General features: G+C 45.4%; 1 protein-coding gene across 1 annotated transcript in view; it reads right to left on the bottom strand.

The window, feature by feature from the left end:
- Window positions 1-22,144, bottom strand: part of RAD54L2 (RAD54 like 2) — a 53,781-nt gene that overhangs the window by 16,866 nt on the left and 14,771 nt on the right. The window contains exons 3-5 of the mRNA XM_050904499.1: window positions 12,676-12,683; window positions 2,476-2,663; window positions 893-1,032 (exon numbers count right to left, since the gene is read on the bottom strand). Coding sequence (XP_050760456.1) covers window positions 893-1,032; window positions 2,476-2,663; window positions 12,676-12,683 — 336 coding nt within the window. The remainder of the gene's footprint in view (window positions 1-892; window positions 1,033-2,475; window positions 2,664-12,675; window positions 12,684-22,144) is intronic.

Here is a 22,144-nt window from a genome sequence, read left to right as displayed (position 1 = left end):
AGAGGCTGTGCTATAAACTAGATCACTGAAGTGATCCAGGTTAGAAGACAACGCAAGATGACAAATTCACCGGAAGACAAGGGTAATGCTTAACCATTTATACTGCCTGCTATTTCACTGCTTGCTGAAACATGCAAGAAAGGACAAGGTTACATCATGAACATACGTGCATCCAGTCTAACATCATGAACATATGTACACCCAGTCTATTGTTCCACTATCCCTAGTAGCAGACCCATGCATTACCAGACCATTCACAGTACAAATATGATCTGGACCAAGGACATCATATTTCTGTCAAGTCCGTTGGTTTAAGCTTCCATACCAGCTGGAAAGACAAGAGACACCTGTTCCAGCATCCTGCTTACACACAATTAACTTGTCAAAATATCTTCAACAAAAGTTACCTGGCACCTTTCACCATGCAGCCACAGCATCTTGATTCAGAACTAGCTCAGAAGTGGAACTGACTGCACTGAACCAACAAGGGGTTTGGAACTGCCGTTTCAGAAGTTTACACTTGAAAGTCTAAGTGCAGCACAGAATCATAGAATGGTTTGGGTTGGAAGGGACCTTTAAAGGTTATCTAGTCCAACTCCCCTGCAATGAGCAGGGACATCTTCAACTAGATCAGGTTGCTCAGAGCCCCGTCCAACCTGACCTTGAATGTTTCCAGGGATGGGGTATCTACCACCTCTCAGGGCAACCTGTGCCAGTGTTTCACCACCCTCATCATAAATAATTTCTTCCTTATATCTAGTCTGAATCTACCTTCTTTTAGTTTAAAACCATTACTCCTTGTCCTATCATGGACAAGCATGACACTACCTTCTTCTTCATTCAGCTTCTATCCTTAAAAATCTTGCTTCGGGTGGCATCTCCCGCTGCTTACCAGGAAGAAACTCTAGGGGTACGGTTGGTATAGTGGCTGGATAATCCTTCCGCTGCTGCTCTAGCCGTTTCCTTCTCTCCAACTCTTCCTGCTGGGCTGCTTTTGTCACGGCTTCCAGTTGGTCCTCACGCAACAGCTTCCTGAACACAGGAGCAAACAGAGAAACGTGATTTGGTTACACTCAAACAATTTCTTCCAAAAATGTGAATGGCTGTACAGCTGGCTCAAAAGACGATTGACAAGCTCCAGGTAGTCTGTCAGCTACACAGACTAGGAACATCATTGCCAAAAGCCATAGACAAATTCTACAGCTATTTCAAGACTGTGCTTCCCAGCTACAGGTAACACTACTATTAGTCAAGGAAAAGACAAAAGTTTGACAGAAGCAAAATAATGAAAGGAGGAAAAATGTGAGGGCGTAAGTATATACTTAAACTAGGTTATCATAGACTAGTTCTTCTATCTGAAAGGATGTTATTTATTGCTATGCAGTTTATAAACAGAAAATGCAAAAAGTCATGCAAAGAAGATACATGGGAAGAATAGGCATCAATTCCCCCACAAAAAGTCATCACCCTGATTCTCCTCTGACACAGTACTTTCAGGAACTAGGACCTCTAATGGCTTTAACAATTGTTTCAAAGGATGCTTTCAAAGCACCTTACATTTACGGGTAATTTTCTTTACTTCCAAAAGTTACTTTCCCCCCCCTTCAGTTTCACATGTGCATCCCTGGAAATGAAGGCTCTTTTGCCAGAGGAGAGGTGCAGTACAAGCAGTGGTAAAATCCAGCTCCCTCAAACTAGCCTTTAAATCCACCCAACCCCACACTGCAGGGACATCTCCTCCATCCTAATGGAGTCTCAGTTTCCAAGGCCTACTCAATGCTTATTCCTTCGGCTTTAAGAAAATCAATCTGCACAAGCTTAAATATGAACCAAAGACCACCAGCACATTACATACAGTGCAAAAGAGCCACTTGCTGCCACAGGAGTTCCTGCTCCATTATGACTCCTCTGAGCATTTTAGATCCCCTTGAACAAAATTTCATAGTGAATTACCACCTCACAACCTGTCCCAGAATATATGTGGTGACTTACACAATCAAACAATTACTGCTTTATAAAATCCAGGTGAAATTGATTTCCAACATTTCAGTCACCAGTCACAGCATCAGCATTTCTGCCAACAAGTACCCAGGACAGTAGAGGGACAGACTATATTTTAGGCTGTTTGCAATAGGATCCTCATCAGCAGATATCCAAAACTGGATATTTACTTAATGGTGGTACTGTTTTTCAGTTACATGTCTTAAAAGCCAGCAGCAAATACACAATTTTTGCAATATATTCCATAACCAAATATTCGCTCTTCTGAAATACCAAACAAGTCTGCACCCACATGCAGCACTCCAGTCTGAGATCATACTACTCCCACTGGTGAAATCCTAAGGTTTTGGAAAAGAAAAGCCATCTGGTTTGCCAGCAGTGGCAAAATGTAGCTCAGAAGCAAGGTCCAGAGATTCTGTTTTTACCCAAAGGGCTATATAGGACCCTAGTTCTTTCTGTCCTCCTGCTGCTTACCTTATGTTCCTCCGCATGTGAGACGGTTTCTGAGCCCTCTTCTTTTTGGTGTCCTCAGAGGCCAGGCTCTTGTGCTGGTTCTGCAAGAGTCGCTCTGCCCGCTCACTCTGAGATGAGGTAGTTGAAGTAGAGCGCTGCCATTCTCCATCCTCCGTGTGTTCAACATGGTCACCGCTGAACACAGCTTCCTGGGGTTGGTCTGAAAAGACAAGGAGGTAATGACATGAGAACAACTGTGCCAGGCTGGCAGCTGGCTTTTACATGAGCATTCATCAGGATTTGAGCTGAATGGGAACCAACAATCCCTATTCTCACTCGTTTGCAAGCATGTTCTCTGAGGGTCAAAACTGGGGTCCTTTTCGACAGCCACTCAAAGAGTGTTAAAAAGTTTTACAGTGAATGGTCTGTTCCCAGTGAAAGCCAAGACTAAACCACTCAACACAGCCCAAAAGTGTCCTGACAAGAAAACAAGGCAAAATTATTTCAGTCCACGTAGAGCACTTGCTGCCCCTAAGGGCCTGTTTTCCTACAGGGGCCCAAAGAGCCCTGATTAAAACAAGGAACTCAAACCTCTTTTTCTTTGTTTCAAAGCATTCAAGTGGAGCAGAAATTTCCATTTAGACAACACCTGTGTAACCATGTTCCAAGTCAACAGAACATACCATGCAAGAGGTTATCTGGTTGAAACACTGGGCCATGGCTTAGCAGGCAGCTCAGTGGTTTTATCACCGGGCTCCACTCTCATGATTTAAATGGTAACTTCTGGCAAGCTTTTTTAAAAACAAAAAGTAAGTGGCAATATTCTTTCTACTTTATAAATCACACACATTCCTTTTTCTCTGCATTCTCCTATTTTCAGACTTCCATTAGTGGCTGATTTCAGTCTTAAAGCACTATGTGAAATGACACCTTGTTCTATGTGACATTTTGCTCTTCAACAGGCTGCCAGTGACCAAGCTAATGCTTGCAGAGCACAGAAAGGAAATGTTTCTGTTCAAAAGCTTCCCTTGAAGTAAACTGTTTCTGACAAGCCTTGTAATAGCTTCTTTGAAGCATCTTGTCTCCTTGTGTCAGACAAAGAGATACCCTGAACCTCATCTCATAATCAGCTTTCTTGCTTATACTGTGTATCTGAGCTAATGACTGAACTGCAATGACACTTAGACAGAACTTTGAAGGAAAGAAGGAAAAAAGACATCAGTGCAAAAGAATGTGGCAGATGAAGTAATACAGAACCAACAAGCATCACATTGTGACTCCGTGGGATCTGGAGACAAAGAACATCCCTTCTCAAAAAGCTGGGAGCTTAAATGAAGGATGCTTCAGTACAGCACATTGCATGTACAGGCACCTGTACAGCTGCCACGTTAATATGTCTATTAAATTAAGCTTACCACCAGTATCACCTCTTAAAAATCAAGATGACGAGAACTAGATTCACACCTTGGTCAAAAGCACCAACTTTGCAAGCTTCCTCTCCAGACATCCCACCAGACCTGCCCCACCATTTGCTCGAAGTCTATGTCAGAATCCATTTAGGACTTCAGGGCTCACCCCACCATGGACTAATAGCAGCAGAGCAGCTCAAACATTTGGGTGAACATCAGTCCCAGCAAGTCCTACACATACTGGAAAAACAGGTATCCACAACTTATGGGATGAAACAGATCTCATGATGAATGCAAGAAAGAGTTATGTTGCATGTGAAGATAAAGGCAAAGGGGATCGCTGCTACAATCACGGTAGTTCTCCTACCACAGGCAAGGTCGTGGAGCCCTGTCCTCCCACCATGCCTCCTTAAACTTACAAGCTCAGATATCACGCATCACATTCACTTGCAGAGAACTGTGTTGGGAATAAACCCAGTTTCCCAGGCTTCCCAGACAACAGCTCTGCTATTTGAGCTACAGACACATTTTAGTCACATTACCTGCAATTCTTCAGCACTGTTTCCTTCCCCCCACCCCTCTCGACTCCTGGTTATATAACTAGATCAAAAGATTGGATGAAATAGGGCAAAGGGAAGCAGGGAGGCTGCACACGTGATCACATGCTCCCCGATGAGTCATTAAAGCAGTGACTATCCCGGAGACAAACACTGCCATGGTTACACTGCTGCCATCGCACCCTGGGCCCAGGGGACCTTGACAAGGCATCAGAGAGCACAAAGTCATGCTTGTTCGGAAGAGGAAGCATTTCTCTCCCCACACCCCAGCAATTACCCACGTCACCTCCTTTGGCAGCGACTCTGCCACCTGCACCATGCCAGGAAAGGGTGCCTTCAGGACGAGGGTGATGCTAACAAAATCCAAAGGCTCAGCAACCCAAAGGCGAGGCCATTACGTGTCTCCCCTGTATGTTTTCATATTTGTTGTGCTATCCCTATGTAGACCTATTCCACCTCTGCATTTTACCTTTTCTTTCCTCTTAATCATATGTAATACAAGCTCTGGTGAAACCTACACACAGCTGGATCAGACAGTTTTTTCGTAAATATAATTCTCATCTGACCAGAAGCCTGAAGCCCAAAATCTGATTATAAATTTGGTCCTGCACTGAGTACAGGCCCCCATCCGCCACAGCCACGTCTGCTCAGGCTGGTGTTTGTCCTGCCAATACAAGTTCTGAGGTGAGGAACACAATCTGTGCCTCAGCCCACATTCCTGACACATACGCATCTAGATACTGAGATCTCTTCCACAGTAGCGACAGTACCAAACATCACACTGATTCAGCTGCAGTGGGATTCAGAGGACAGCCAGCTTCCCAAGGCTGGTCCCATCCTTGCCACTACAATAAAGTTGCTTTTCACAAAGCTTAACTAACACAATGATAAAATCACAAGTCTAGCCATGCAGCAGCTCCCACCACACCTGTGACATGAGCTGGCAGTTACTAGCAGGAATTGTTTTGTTGCTGTTTTGTATTAAACTCCTGATTGTGTACACAGCCTAAATCTTACCGCATATGAAAATTGAGGCTCCTCACTGCAGCCACGTGGCTGAGCTCCAGCACAGTGAGCTCCAAGCTGTGTAACTGGGACCCACACCGGGACAGAAATGCATTAGGAAACAATAACTACACACACAAGAACCTATTTTGTACAAGAACAGGTTTGGTCTTTGGGTTCGAGGGAGTGTGGGAACAGCCTCGTTGAACAGGTCCCATCAGGTAATCAATGGAATAATTCCTGCCCCAATTTTGCCAAGCCTACATCTACAACAGAAATGCAATTATGGTTTTGTAACAGGAGCTCAACACGCTACGCTGACATGGCTATACAAGTAGCTTTTTACACAATACAAAAATTCATCAGCCATGTTTGCATGTTGACAACTGCCTGATCATGCTTAAGCTGTTAACGCACTCTAGGAAGACCTGGGCAGTTATCCACATTGCCTCAATGAGAAAAATGTTGCCACCAGCCCATGGGTAACAACTCAGCGTAGCCTTGCACAGGGAGATCAGCCACATATGCCCAAGCACAGCTGGGCAAAAGAGCAGGCCCAACTCCGCTCAGCAGAAGACAGCCATGGGTCAGTCATGGTCGCCGATGAGGATGTAAACCCATCCCACACTTACACACTGTGGGCATTGAGAATCAGCTGGAACACCAACTGCTGGGTTCACACCAGCTCTGTTGCATGTTTTGCACTGCGCTCACCAGAAGAGGCACCAGATCTACAAAGTGGGCTTCCTGAGGGTAGTGGTGGATAGCATCGATGCAGACAGTGAGCTTGTCAAGCAGCTGCTCCTTCAGGTGGGCTACAGCTCTCCGTCTGAGAGGTCCCCAGGCAGTTCCCACTGGACCTCGGTTACAGACACCGGCACACACCCAGGCACTCTGTCCTGCAAGGTACCCTGAACGCCAAGAGGGGCATGACTATCCTTTCTCATGCACTTTAGAGGTTTAAAACGTGCCTGCACTATCAAAACCCAATAGACCTGATTACAGCACGGCTCTGGTTTGTGCTGCAGACCAGGGGTTGCCAGTTTTCTTTGCTCAATAAGCAGCAGCAATCACCGCCCCCAGCTATACATATAAGCAGGGGGAGGTGTTTGGCTTCTCGACCGACACTTGCGTATTACGGTTTAGAAGTCTCTGTAAAGAAAAAGAGTCGTGACTGCTCTGTATAACTCTGCTTCAGATGCTCCCTATGTGGTGTGACTGCCAGAGCTGCCCCTAAACACCGCACACAGGTGTGACTCATGATGCATAACATAGCAAAAGATTTGTCCCACAGTCGGGCACTTCCTATTGCACCCAAGCTTATAAAGTTCACCTCATCACCTCCTTCTTGCAGAATACTCTCAAACTTCCTTTAAAACAGCATGGGGTGCAGCCTGGAGAATATTCTCTAGCATCTTCGATTCAGCAGTGAATTGCTCTCGACACACACAGCCTGCTCTGCAAAGAGGCTCAGGTTGCTGTGAAGTGTCATGAAGCAGCAGGTACATTTTTTTGAGGTGTGAGATTTCTGTGACTAACAGAGTCTCCTCCTGACACCAAGGTGTGTGAGAAACAGCGTTATAGCTGCATCCAATCTCCATGCTCCAAGGCAAACCTCAGTAAGTCCAAGTGTCTGCGCACACACAAGTAAACATCCACAGCTCAGCTCTAGCAACAGTTCAACACTCCTAGGAGTACAGAACTTGCTGTTCAGGATAAGACCCGAGGGTCCCCTGCCTGAAGCCGCTGCACAAGAAGGTCCAAGAGACCCCTCAGTGGACAAAATGCTGTAAGATCGTTACTTCCTTGCCTCCTCAGTTACCAGCTAGCTAACATGGCTAGGTGGGGGTACACCCTCCTCCTGGGAGGCCAACTTCTCTGCCAGGGTAACTCCAACGACTCTGAGGAAGGCATACCACTGAAAACTAGACACTTGTTTATTTCTAGAATCATTTCACTATGGAAACTCAGATTACCAAATAGCACTATTTTGCTGAGTCTTTGGGCCTTATTTCCTACCCTAAGGACAGGGATGTGCATGCATGGTGAGGAAGGTAGCTGCACGCAGAGCAGCGAGGAGTTAATTCTTGCTTTGGGACCTCTCTTTTGTCCTGCACACAGAGCAAGGAGCAGTTAAATATTATTGCAGGCATTCTGGAAACTTCCATGTAGTTTGTGAGCAATAGCTTGTGAGAGACTAGCTAGTACTAGCTAGTACTACTACAGCCGGTACTGAGCTGTCAAAGCAAGAATGGGAGGAGCACTGAGGGATGGCACAAGAAAGACTAATTGCGCAGCTCCAGCTGCAACACTCGCAGTCACTGACACACTGAACTACAACTGTGCCAAAGGCTAGAGAAGCGACTCTGCAGAGCAAGCCCGACTGCAAAGGCACTGACAGCCTGGAAGATGTTCTCTGGGGTTATGTGATGTTTTCCCAGTGCACTGGAGAGGTGTGTAGGTGATGCCAGAGTTCAACTCGACTTGGCACCTGAAGAACAGCACTTTAACTGTGGCACAGCAATCATCTCAGAGGCTGGCAACAGCCAGAGTGCTCTGGCTCATCCTGTATTCAGCTGTGGAATATAAATTAAATATTTTCAGAATATTCTTTTTCTGTATGCAACTGGTGCAGCTGTTGCATGGATGCCGTGCAAGAAGGGAGGAGAGGTATCTGCACAGAGCACCCTCTCATAGAGGCGGCATTACAAAAACACTTGAGCACCCCAAGGCTGGAGGCAGGAAATTCCTTGTGAAACCTCTCAAGGACGGCATAGGCGAAAGCAAGGGGGAAGCTCGGACTCCCTTCCTCCAGGCCCTACCTGTTGCAACGTCCAGGAGAGCCACAAAGCCCCCTCCCAGGGCTTGACACACATCAATGCCTTGTTCCTTCCTCCCCAAGCACCGGGAAAGCCACCCTGCAGGGGGGACGGAGGGGCACGCAGCCCCTCCGGGACTCGGGGCCGTAGCTACTCCCTGCAGCCGCTATCAGGGCAGCTAATTAGCAACAAGACTTTGTTCTCCTCAGAAAATAATCGGGCTCAGTCTTCAACGGCAGGACGCCCCTCCCAGCCACAACTGCTTAACAAAGCCCTAATTATGTAAGCATTGTATAACCCGGCACACCTACCCCCCCGCGCCGCAGCACCCGCTTGGCCGCGCTCCCCGCCAGCATGCCGGGGCCCAGCGCACCAGGGCCTCTCGGCCCTCTCCAGCCGCGAGCGGCCGCCCACTCTCTGACAACATGAGAGCCACCACCGAGCCGGGATCAGCCTTTTGTCTACACCGGTAGTTTCTTGCATGCATGGGGTACTCCTGTGCTTGTCTGGGTGCCCCTCGTGGACGTCCTCTCCTCGCCAGGGCCACGGCTGCAGGGAGCTCCCAGGCCAGGCGTGCTGCGCCCCGGCCAAGAGGGCAGCCACGCTGTGCACCTCGGGCAGCGGGACCTGCAGCCCCCAGCCCCTCGCTGGATGCTGTCCCCGCTCGACTCCAGCGAAACGCAGCCCACTGATCAGAGGAATGACCGATTTCCACCATTGCTCTCGCCCCAGCTCTGCTGCCGGCTGCAACGGTTGGTGTCCTGCTGAGTCACAGCCACGGTACTACGAGACACAAAGGCATCTTTCGGGCTGAGCCTGCCCAGCCCCAGAGCTTGCCTGCTCCCTGGGGAAGCTTCTCTCGCCTGTCAAATGGCACTTACATCAGCTCTAACATCTTCATTCCCCTTGCTGGTTTATCTAGGAGTTAACCACCTCAGTCAGGTCTGTCATTCATACTTGTCACTGTAACCAGATACAGAGACTGTCATATTGGTATAACAAAGAGCGCTGCTTGAAGTCTGAGTAACACATTTTTCATTTCTCTAGGTATCTGCAAAGCGATCAGTCGCTGTGAGTTCAAGACACCTACATGAAATCTGCAGATTTCTGGTGAGAGATGGCAGGCTGCTTCCATCCCCAGCCCAGGACCAGAGGACGGACAGGAGAGACGTGATACGAGCTCTGAAGAAAATACCACCAGCACAGGCTCTGTGGGCCAGAGCACAGGGATGGAGCCAGACCAGGAACACACAAAAGCCAAACCCATCTCTAGACTCCTTCTTGGGCAGGAAGTAAGCCCCAATCAATGGAAAACTTTAAAAGATAAATTATAAGGCAGCCCTGCCCTTCTTTTTTTCCTTCAGAGGTCTTTCAGCATATCAGTTACTCATGAGGTTATGCTGCAGAATAAAACTCCTTTCTTGGCCTGAAAGAATCCCTCAGGAACAACAGGCAAGCAGAATTGAAGGGCAGGAGCAAGGAAGATACTACCCAAAAACCAAAGGGAAAGGAAGCAGCCAAGAAGTGCTGAGAGGCAAACTGCAACATCAAACAGCCAACTCTGGTGACAGACAATGTATCTTCTAGCGCTGGGGTTATGCAAGCAGAACCAGGCCCCAAATACCCAAGAGCTCTTGCTCTGGCCAGGCCTCAATGCTGCGGATGCTGAGACCTGGGTTACATAAACACCAAAGAGCACTTATATAACCATTGTATGGCACGGGCTTGCAGCCACCGGCACCCCGTGCCACCGGAGCGCGGCAGGTAGCTGCTCCGGCCAGCCCTGCGCTAGGGCAGCTGCACCCTGCCCCTCTGGGACCTCGCCCCCATCCCTGCACAAGCCCCCGAAATGCAGCCCAGGAGGGGTGCCCGTCAGGTTGTCCTCCCTCTCGCAGGCGTCACAGAGGAAAGGTTGACGCTTACTCCGGAGCACGGGGCAATCTCATGTCCGTTTCCAGCTCCACAACACTCAAAGGAGGGTTGTGAAATTGCAAATCAAACATTTTCATAGTGCTTTGAGATGGCAGGAACTGGAGAAATACAGAACACTGCTACCTGGCATCCCTCTTCTAGATATATAATCAAAATTACTTTTCCCAATAGAAGTCCTCAAACTTAAAATGTAAACTGCCTCCTCCTCACGAGCCCCCCCTCTCTCACGCAGACACTGCGGGCATTAGTCAAGACAGGGAAACAAAGCCAGGAAACGCACCCGTTAAGGCAGCGAGTGAAGCAGGGATGGGTTACATTTGTCCTTTAGCTGGGGGTGTGCAAGAGCAACCGAGTTACATAAAACTACTGCACCGGAGTCAGGAAGTGTTTCAGGCTCGAGTGCTGGGAAGTTTTCAACAAGCTGCGTGTAGCAGGGAACTGAAACCTCCCCTTTCTGGTTATCCCAGTTAACTAGTAACCCTGAATATAGTTTTGCCAGCCAGATTACAAAAATTACCATAGGGATCTAAACCACAAGTAACCAGATTTAACCGCCAGACCTTATTTATTTTCACAACAGTTCAAAACTTAAAAAAAAAAAAAAAGAAAAATCTGGTCTATTCTATTAAGGTGGATAAATATTGATTTAAGTAACAAAGACAAATTTCCCCTCCAAACTTCAGAAAATAGATGCATACGGGGGCTTGACATGTTCCCAGTACAGTGATTCCAGCTGGCTACTACCATGACTCTTCTAGGGATAAATTTCAGGGACTAAGAAAAGAGGACGAGTAGGGGAGCAAGCATTCTGCATTATGCAATGATTACATAAGCATTAGTTTACACTAGGTAGCTGGGAGTTGTGGTATTAGCTTTATACCAGGATACCCTGAGAGCAATGAGAAATAATAAAGAAGGGATTATTGCTGCCACACGCTTCCAAGGCCACCAAAATGGCAAACAAACAATGAGCACAAGCCGAACTTTAATCTCGGCCTCAAGCCCTCACCATAGCTTCATTCAGGACCTGTTAACAGGGAGGGGGGAAGAAGTCAGCTGATACTCACTCCTAATTTAAAAGAGCAGCATGGGAAATAATCCCAGCATAAAGCATCCTTCAGCATCTGAGTGCTCATTTGTTGTTGCTTATGATGGCAATGGTATAAGAGGAGAGATTCCAAAATTATAATACCTGGCATTTGCACTCTAGTTCAGTGTCAAAGGAGTTCACAAGCATAACACAGTCCTCACAATAACCTGTGAAACATCCTCCTGTCCATCTTGCAGAGGAGGAAACTAAGGCAGAGAAATCAGGTAGGCATCAGTGCTGAGTTACTCCCAAGTTGTTGGCTCCCTGTCCTATGCTCTGACCAACCGGCTCTCTTTCCTCTCCTTAAATATAATTTCCTACTTGGAAAAACAAAACATAGTTGTGGATTTTTTTAGAACTGTAACAAAGCACAGAACTTCAGCTGCATTCCCTTTTTCTGCTTCAGTCACTGAAGTAATTTCAGAGGAATTTTTAAGGACTCTATTTAATGAGGGAGGTATCACTTGGGAGAAAAATGCAAATTGTTGAGTTTGAGCCTGTGTGCCACCACATTCCACTGGCACTTCTCCCATCAAGTGCAGCCAGAAAAGTGACCGAGAGCACTCGAGAAAGCTAGTAAGACCAGAATGAAATACTGTCACTCAAAGAACAATCTGTTTCTAGTTTTCCTTTTCAAAATATTGGTGCTGCTTTGTGTGCTGCTAAAGGAGTTTGACAAAGGGCTGCAAAGTTGTTCATGGCAATCAGACTCACAGAAATTGAAGCCACGATGTCACAAGGACACCTCCATCCAAAATATGTAACACCCCAAAAGCTAAGCACATTACAGCCTGGGAAAAAAGCAAGCACCAGTTCCTTCATAAGATTGCTAAAATTACAACTGCCTCTATGGTCAAAAAAGAAGCATATGTGTATATGGGGAGGAGACAGGGCTCTTTAAATAAGAGGCATTTTTCTTGTAGGGCAACAGGGGGATAGGTAGTATACTGCAACAAACCTTGATTTACTAGCTGGTGGGTGCTACCATAAAAATAATTAAAATCCTCTCTAACTTTCCAGAAACATTTATAAAATAATAAACAGATAGCACAGTACTGCATATACAAGTGCTTGCTACTTTGAAGACCCCAAAGAAGCATTCAGGCACCTAGAGTGAGAAAAAGCCATGTAAACCAGAAAGAAAAAGAAATACTGACCAGTGGTTGAAGCACAAAGGCAGGGAACGACATGATGTGTCAGTTCTGCCCCAGACCCACTCTGTGACCTTGTGCAGTTTTATCATCCTCTCTGGGGACAAGAACGCTATGGAGAAGTGGCACGGAGACCCTCCTGGATCCACGAGCCAGAGCACAACCACGTTAGATCAGTTACAAACGCTTCCTCAGAGACAATTTTCCCACTGGTAGAGCAGACTGTGATAAACCTTGCCCCAGACTTTATCACTTGACGAGCGATGCTGTAAAAAGAGGAGTTCATTTGCACCCTTGCTCTCTTACGGTTGTACATATGACCCCAAAATACCTTTCCACCCAAAATTTTTGGAAGGCCTCTAACCTTGCATTCTCCCTCCATCTATGATCTACAGTCTCGTTTCCAAAAGCATCTTCCCCTCCCATCTTCTCTTTTTATACCTATTATCTAGACTGAGTTATATAAGCCACTTGTATCACCCAGATTCCTCATTTATCCAAACTCATTTTATGTCGCAATTCCTTTCTCTTCTCAGTTCACACTCTCCCAGAATTAGCTTCTTTATCCTGACACCACAACCAGAGAAATAAGAAAGCAAGAAAAGATGGATTTTTTTTTTTTTTTTTTTTTTGCTAGAATCCACCCCTCCCACTAATGGACAACAAATACTGCATGGCTTATTTCCATAAAAACTCCTCATGAAGACCACACTGCACTGGACTCCTATAATAAACCAGGAACCCAGAGCTGGAATTCCTGGGGACCATTTTTCACCAGCCTATTAAGTTCATAGCGTGAACTTTGGAGGTATTTGCCACATGAACAAGGTGGAAGAAGCTTGGTGTCCCTGAGTACCTGACCTCAAAGTAACAAGTTAAATCACAAATTTAGAAAGTTCTTCAAAACTGAACAAAGTTTTTTCTCCAACAGACAACGTCCTCTCACCAGCAAGCAAACTAAGTGGCAGCCATCCCAAAACTGTAAACTCATGTTACGGTTTCACCAGCATCTTCCATTTGATGGAGAGGGGAAGAGCCAAGTAGCTCTTAGTCTATTAGGCACTAATTAGGGGATCTGGAGCAAGCACCAACAGCTCTGCCTGGTGCCCGCACTGTTGCCCGGTCAGCAAGTCACCAGATATTTCACTGACAAAAGAAGCTCTCAAAACTCTTATCGAGTAGGCTGTTGGGGGAAAGTATACACAAAAAGTTGAAGGTGGTGGGGGAGAGGACACTGAATGTAAAAGCATACTGATATTAACAGCTGCCTCCTCTCTTGCTAAAAATTACTTTAGCAGCTTTACAATATGACAGCAGCAGAAACAATAACAGCCAGACCCAGAATGTCACAGCACCAAAGTCTTCAGAATTAAAAGCACAAAGAAAGAGTGAGCTTCCTTCTCATATCCCCTCCATCAAACCAACAAGCACTGCAAGACTCTGAAAATCCAACCATTTCCATCCCCGGCCAGGTAGGGAGCAAATTAAAACCTGAGCCCCTGAGTCTCGGTTCCTGATGCACTTTGCTAGCCACTGAGTAGGGTGCTCCTGCGCAGGGGAGGGAGAATGAACGGTCTGTAACAGGAAAGCAAGAGGGAACAGAAAACAGGGCGGGGGGAAAACCAAACAAAAAGACACAAAAAAACCAACCTGTGTCCTACCTGGAAACTGCTGAGACTCATCCAAGAGTAACATGCTGCTCAGTGCACTGAGGCAAGACCTCTGCCCGCAACTCTGCCCCAATACTTGTTCAATGTGGCCGCACGCTCTCAGCCCCTCTGCTATTCTTGTCTCAGGGTCTTCAGGACAAAAGTTTCCAGTCACTCCCGACAACTCGTTATCTCTGCCCACAGCCCAGCGAACACTAAATCCACTCTCACTGGCTGTTCAGTTCGCAAGCGGGAAATGTCTCCTGATAAAACAGTCCAGGGTACAGGCAGGGAAACCTGCACTTACGGTTTCTGAAAATAACTTTGGTAAATAGCTCCTAGTGCTTGAATCCACCCAGCCAGTGTGACGGGAATCAGTACGCATATATCCTCCCTGCACCCAGCCGAGACGGACCAGGGTCACTGTTATATAACTAGTTAAATATGCCTCGTGTTCAGCCTAAATAAAAATTGTCACTATCTCCTCCCCTGCCTGGAGAGTCAAACAACACAGCCCTGCCCGAGGTAGCTGCTGCTCCACTGGGGACCGATGCCTGGAGCTGCGCTGTCCGGCCGGTTTGGCTTCGGTACGTGTTCCCGATCAGTGGGAGCAACCTCAGTTACGCCTGGGAAAAGAGTTTTAAAAGAGAGAAGAAGAGCAGGGAGGCTGAGTGGGTGTGTACGGGGGAGGTCTCTCTCCTCTCTTTCCTCTCGAGTGGCAGAGCTGCATGCCGTTCAGATCGGATCAGATCCCATTCACTCAGCCCGTGATCCAGTTCAACTAGTGGCAGAGACCAAGACTGAGAATAAAATAAAAATCCTTACATAACCATTCAGGCTCTGGCGGGGCCCCGCACAAGGGGAATCCCAACAGACAACAGGACGTTCAGAGCAGGGGACACACGGGACCGTAACCCCGCTTCCAAGTTTCACAGCACAAAAGGAAAAGAGGGGGGGAATGAGTTGCAAAAATAAGTACAGCCTTTTTGGCTTTGAAAATAATCTTGGTATCTGTGATTTTATGAACTGTTTGCATGATGCCTGCTACCTTCCAAGAAACCTGGACAACCAAGGCTGAAACCTGCGTAATTCAATGCGAGCTGGTAACCTGTTTGCACAATAATAGGCGAAAGAGCATCCTGTTTGCTTCGTTAAATCAGCAGCTCGTGCAGCACTGCTAATCCGCAGAAGGCTCTCAGTGCAGCAAATGGACTATGAATGAGATTTCCCAGTTTTTAGGAAACAAGCTGTCAGAACTTGTGATGTGCAAGCTTATTCTAAGCGAGCCTTCTTCCCCATCATCCATCTGCACCAGAAGGACAGGTACAGGAGAGAATAAGTACGTTAAAGCTGTGGTTGAACCCCTAAAGGCTAGCCATCATGCCTAACCTTCTTCAGTGCTACAGAGACTTTTTCCATGCCCGATTCCCTTCACAAGCATACCCAATGCCAGTAGCAAACAGCAAACCTGGGCTGAGAGACACATAATGAAATCAGCTCACTCCTAGCGAGCATTTGTCCATGTAACAAAGTCAACTCTTTGCTTGAAACAACTGGCAAGTGAGAGTTGGGAAAACCAGGACAGGCACAAGAAGCCTGAAGCAGGCTGTGTCTGAACAGCCCTGGCACAGATCTGCAGGACTCCAGGACAATGAGCTGCACTCATAACAGTTAAAGGTTGATCTAAAGGTCTGCAAACACAGCCAGGGCAGAGCCCAGTTACCCTTTGTGCGATGCCAGCCATTTTTATTAGACCTTTCATTTGAGAGGGTGGTAGGTCGCTGTGAATGCTTGCTACCATCAAAATATCCTCATTGCTTCAGGTTACATCACAACTTTGAAACAAACCCAAGGTGTTATTTTCATAATTAGAGCCATATAAATTTTACCAAAGAAAAGATGAACTGTATTAAAATTAAGAGGCTCAGTAACAAGACAGCCTTTCACCTATGTCACAGATTCAAATAGCCTTGCTGGTACACAAGAACATACAGTGTTTATCAAGGGGGAAAAGAGGGACAAATATATTAAGAAAAGTACATAGCTGAGGATCTTGCCGCAGGCCTTATAAGGACTTTGTAGGGCTGGAATAAATAACCAAACATGATCTCAGCATCTGACCTAACAGATTTATGAAACTGGGAAGAAAGATTTAAAGACAAATATTTGTGTAAATACAATTGGGTACTTTCCAAGGCATGCTTATTACAGCAATCAAGCACAAGGAAAATGGAAGTTCAATACACTGGGGGAAACAGGCGACCTATACCTGTCCTTCTGCACACAGCAATAGAAAGGGAATTTCTTTCTTCACCTTAGCGTGCAAAATGGAAAGGAATTTTTCTAGCTTTTCTACTCACAACAGCCTACTGGTGAGGCCATCACTGTTAGCCATGATAAATACATATTCACACAGCCAAGAATTAGATCTGCCAGAAACAGACAGTTTATAAAATGATCTCCTCATGGAAGGTAATCTTGTTTTAGATAAGCCCATTTATTGAATACCTTTTCTGTGAGGCCAGCCTTGCCAGTAAGGAAGAATGTTCTCCCTCCCCTACAGGGTCTGAAATCTTACCTAGCTGTCATACCTCACCTACCTCATGCTCAAACCACAAGCTCTTTGCAATTGCATGACTGTGCTATACATCAGAAGAGGCTTCTCAAGAAACTGTTGTCACTTGAGGTTCCCTTGCAAACAACATAGGAGATTCCCCTGTTAAAAAAAAAAAATCACTATGAAGTCTGTATTTTCATAGAATATCAAGATAAACGCCCTTCAGAACATGGTTTTTATTCAACTGACAAGTCTTTTCAGCAGCAATGTCAGCATCCCTGAACACTGCAAATTCATAAGGGTTAAAACTCACACCTAAATCTGCCTACACACAGAAGAAGCTCGATCGTAAAGTTTTTCAGGACACTAGCTCCTCTGTATAGCAGAGAACATTGGAGATGGGGGGTGGGAGGAAGTCAAACTAAACTCAGTTCAACTAAAAAGTTTCAATAAAATATCCCAAAACATATCACAAGTGACTCTCCTTCCCCATCCCTTCAAGCTGGAGTAGCTCCTTCCTCATCCTTTCAAGCTGGAGTAGCTCCTTCCTCATCCCGTGCCTGTCCTCTACCTTGAACCTGGTTCTCTCAACCCACTGCTCCCCTTGCCGAGCTCTGCAGGCCGAGCAGCTCTGGGACTGCCCAACGTTGACCTGATCCAAGCCCACCAGGTGCAGCACGGGTGAGAAGCACCCGATCCATAAGGTGCCACCATGCTCTTGGTCCCTGTAAGCTAGGGTGGTTCCCTTCTCTTCAATGACTGCCCTCTGTGCTGGTCACCCTCATCGCCGCCCTGCAGAACAGAAGAGACCTTCCTTGCCCATCCTCAACTGCTCCACGTTGCCTGTGCAGTCCCTTCCCCATCCTACAGCTTTCTCACAGGCGTGCTCCACATCCACCAGCTGGTTCTGCACACCCCACTGATCTCCAACAAGTAGAGAAGCTGCCTACAAATCCAAATTATTTTTAAGTTATTAAACACAAACTAGGCTTGACAGCCAAATTTCACTCTTGATTATCAGCTGCTAGTAGCACATACAAATATCATTAAGGCCACTTTCCCCGTCCTGTTTTCCATGTAGTTTTAGTAACATGGAAAACACACAAGAATATCAGGTTTGAATTCGTTATGGTATAAGACGGTGTTTATCAACCTAAAACCGTTCAGACGGAATCAAACTCGAACTCCACAACACTATTTGTTGGCAACTGAGTATTGCTGAGCTTTGAGAATCATTTGCTTTTTAAACAAACACTGCACTGTAAACAAAAACTCTTTCTGAGTAAGATCTAAACCAACCATGGAAAACCAGGAGTCTTTCCATTGACTTCAGTGAGTTTTGGACTGAACCGTAAGGCATAAAATTTGACCAATCTGTTTCTTCTCATTTTATTTGTATTTATATAAATCTTGGTTTATTTTCTTTCCCACACTCATCTAAATCATAACGGGGGGGGGGGGGGGGGGGGGGGGGGGGGGAAGTTGTACATAATGTAACAAAAATCTAATCACACAAAATACAGGTAGGGATGAAATGCAGTGCCTTCTGCAAATGCTTTTCAGACTGTCACCGTGGCAAAACATATACTGCTTCAGACTTCATTCCCAGGCTTTCAAAGGTTGTTTAAATGTATTGAAGAAAACAAGCTGTTATTAGACAAGATGTAATGATTTTAAGTCGAAGGCTTTATATCATAGATATTTATCATCACCTTAATCAAAGCTAAATCCATTAAGTTACAATCCCAGTTATATTCAAGAAACTGATTCTCATCTCTTCCTATAACTTGCTACATTTCTGCTGCGGAGGATGACACAATGTATTTGTGCAACATAGAAGAGTAATTTTGTACAACTTTAATTTCATTCCAGTTTTCATCTAAGTGCAAATTTGACATAAACCACAAGCTAAGAGTACACAAAAGTGCCATTTTAAAATTGCTTCCAATAGTTCAAGTATTTAAATATTTTATGTAGATGAAGATTACCTACAGATGTTTTAATTGCAAAATTTGTTTTGACAGAGATTTAAACGAGAAGTTTCTGTTCACCTAGCCCAAAAAGATTTTATCTTGTAGCTTTCTCCTGTCTCATTCCTATTTGCATATTTGCAAGTGAAAATAATGTCTTCTGACTCCTACTTAGAATTTTTTTGAGATCGAGTCAGTGAACTGCATGTTGAAGAAAATGTAAACAGGCCATTTTCAACATCTGTAGTACAAACTACTGTTATTAAAATAAAAAACGGGTATTGCACCTAAAAACTTTGATCCAAACAATGAGCCAGACACTTCTGCAGTGTTGCAGTTTTCTATAAAGCCTAAGCAGGAAATTAAAACGACAAATAAAGCAAATAACTGTGATGTTATATTGTGTTTTAAAATCTGAAGAATACTTCTAATTTAATTAAAGCAGTTCCCCTCCTTCCAAACTTGCTGCTGCTTCTTGGCTAAAAATATTACACTTGTACAACATACAGCTACATGCACATTTTATTTAACCAGTCATTAAAAACAGCACAATACCAGATAAATTAAGGAAAAATGAAAATAAGGACCCCTTGCATAGTTAAAACTCAAATGCAAAACAGAGAAGTGTTTCACCTAGTATATTTGAAAATAAAAGGGGCGCTGCCTAAAATGTAAAGCAGAGGATTTTCACTTTGGCTTCATCACACTCATCAGGCAACCTTGGCAAAGTCACTTTGCCACTCCTTACCTGTTCAAGAGGGAAAATACCAAACTACAAATTTGCTAATTAGTTTCCTTGTGATTTCATCGTGGTTTCAGAAGTTGCAGAGGATGGAGTATGGTATCTATTAGCAATGACTAGATGCAGTACAAAGCTGACTATTGAAAATGTACATGGGGAAAAAGGTACCAAACGTGGCAGAGAAGTAAGTGTGACTGTGCTTCGTTAGAGATTCTCTGGCTGCTTTGTGAAAAGAGAAAAGCAAGTTTTTGGCCAATAAAGCACAACCCCCATATCCTGCAGGAAGAAACAAGATACTTCTCCTCTCCATGGAAGACTTGGAGCAATTCTTTGTTCAGCTAATAACTGCTCGCTCATTGACCCTGCTCCCCGTGCATTCACGCTACTCTCATGTTTGTGGCAGCTTTAAGAAAAGAGAGCATGTAGCTACAGGTAAAAAGACATTTGAAAAAATCCATATACATATATATAGAAAATGCAGAGCCATGGACGTGGGCTGTTCTTGAACTGCATGGAAGAATTTCTATTTTGTATTCCATCACACGCAATAGATCAAAGGGAAGGAGGAAGAAAAGAGGAAAAAAACCATAGCCAGTTATAATACCACATCATTTCATGAGATCAACCAGTCCCTGCGCCCAATCGGCAGGTCTGAAGGAAGCAGAGCTCTGGCGTCATCACCTCCTTTTAAAGAAGTAAAGCAAGTCATTACTCCAGGTTATATAACACTTAGACTATGCCAGACTTTGTGCCACCCTCTCAAAAAGGAAGCTGCTGTCAGAGGGCCTGGGAGGGGGGCAGAGGAGTCATGAACGTTTCCACTTGGAGCTTCCCCCTGCTTAGGACAAGCAGAGGAGACCAGGAAAGAGTCCGCACTTTCGGACAGAGCAGGCAGACGGCGAAAGGCTCAGCGACTGACCTGCAACATCGTCAGTCTGTAATTCCCTGCGAAGGGGGCTGGGGGGACAGCACTCCTCAGGATCTCATCCTTCCTTCCCACAGCAGCCGTCAAGCCACATCTCACCCCGCTGAGAATAAGCTAGTTCACAGGGTTAGTTAAAATGCTGGAATCAGTCAATAAAACCCCCACAAACCCCAGGCACCACTCCTCCCACGCTCCTCTCCATTCCTGTTACCTTCCTCTATTCCTCCCAGATTTATGGGCAAACAGCCTGTAGACAAGGGACTTCCACCTGCCTCTATCACCCTCCAACAACTGAAACTGCCCGAACACAAACAAAACGCCCAGCAAGGCAATCTGCAGCTTCGGGTTCGGCTGAAAGGGAGCTAACAAAGTGTACAGTACTGGCTGTTCCCAGCAAAGCACCCAAGAGGATTTTTTTTTTTAATGTCACCATTTAGTGAGTCCAGTAAAGCCACTTCAAGGGAGCTGGGTGCCTGCCACAGGGTCTGCACGAGCATTAGCAGCTCCCATACAACGTGCTGAGTACGCAGACACTTGCTAGCTGGGCAGGTCCAAACCCCTCAGACTGCACACAGAAACACCATTTGTTCTGAAAGACAGACTGCACTACAGAGAAACAACCAGAATAAAAATAACGGGTAAAACATGCGGCCTTCTGTAACGAAGCAAAGTTCCCAGAGAAATCAGTGGGGCTTTTGCCTAAATGACAGGCAAACCTTCTTCCCTGCAATTTCAGTGTAACTTTTCTGTATTACCCAGTAACCAGCATTGCTAAAACTGCAAATGCTAGTATCCAATCTCTTTTCACCTTTGATACTAACTATATCTTTTGTATTTTATTCAGCTGGATTGTGGAAACATAGAAGGCAGACAGCTCCTAACTTTCTGGGTCTTAGGAAACCAACACAAGTCTCGAACGTAAGATTTGTGGAGGCAGTGAGTGTATGCTTAACAGACACAAAGCAGCTTCGGAGATGCTCTTATCCCTTTCAGGAACTGAGAAAACAATGAAAACCCCTCAACTTCTTAGTTACAGCAAGTCACCTGAGAAATGCATCCAATATCTGTAAGTTAGACACATGTTTGCTGACTGAGTTATCCACAACCAGCTGACTTGAGGTTGAGCCCCACAGTCTGCACTTGTATGATAAAGCGTATTTAAATGCTCTGATCCATAAGGATCATTTTCTAAGGTAATGCAGTTTCCCATAACAATTCGATAAAGTTTAAACACATGCCAATATGCAGGATATTAATTCACAAGTAAATTCTTTCAGATGTAGCGATTACTTTTGTACCTCTATGATACCATATATGCCATCCTCTTTGCATGCAATTATTGGCTTGGAAGACAGTCTACAAAAAGTCACTACAAGCGTTAAAATCTACCTGGTTGTTTAAGAACAGCAAAGTGCACAGTGGTACATGGAAGTTCAAGTTTGGCTTCCCAGGCTTACAAAGATCAGGGCCATTATGGCGGCGACAAACGTACTCTTGAGAAGAGGTTTGCTTCCCCAGGATATGCCCTTCTAGCTTCCTTAGAAATAGTACTGGTGGACTCTAGAGGGAGGAGCTGCATCCAGCCACAAGTAACCAAAATAAAAGACTCAAGATAGGAAAGTCCATCAAGAAGGAAAAAATGGAAAGGTGTCAATCACCATTCCTCCCTTCCCCCCAAGAAATCCACCTTGCACTCTGCAAACAGTAACTTGCAGATTAAATTATAGGATTATTACTTACTGGCACCCCACCACTGGCATACGGACACACAGAATACAGTGGAGCTTAAAATTAAAGGAACCCTCATGATCGTCTTCAGTGCTTTTCTAGATTTAGGGAAGTCCTGTCTTTTGTTTTTTTCCACACCTTTTTCTTCGACTCATC

Source organism: Gymnogyps californianus, chromosome 13 (assembly GCF_018139145.2).
Source record: "Gymnogyps californianus isolate 813 chromosome 13, ASM1813914v2, whole genome shotgun sequence".
Lineage (NCBI taxonomy): Eukaryota > Metazoa > Chordata > Aves > Accipitriformes > Cathartidae > Gymnogyps > Gymnogyps californianus.
This window is presented reverse-complemented; position numbering and strand designations above follow the sequence as displayed.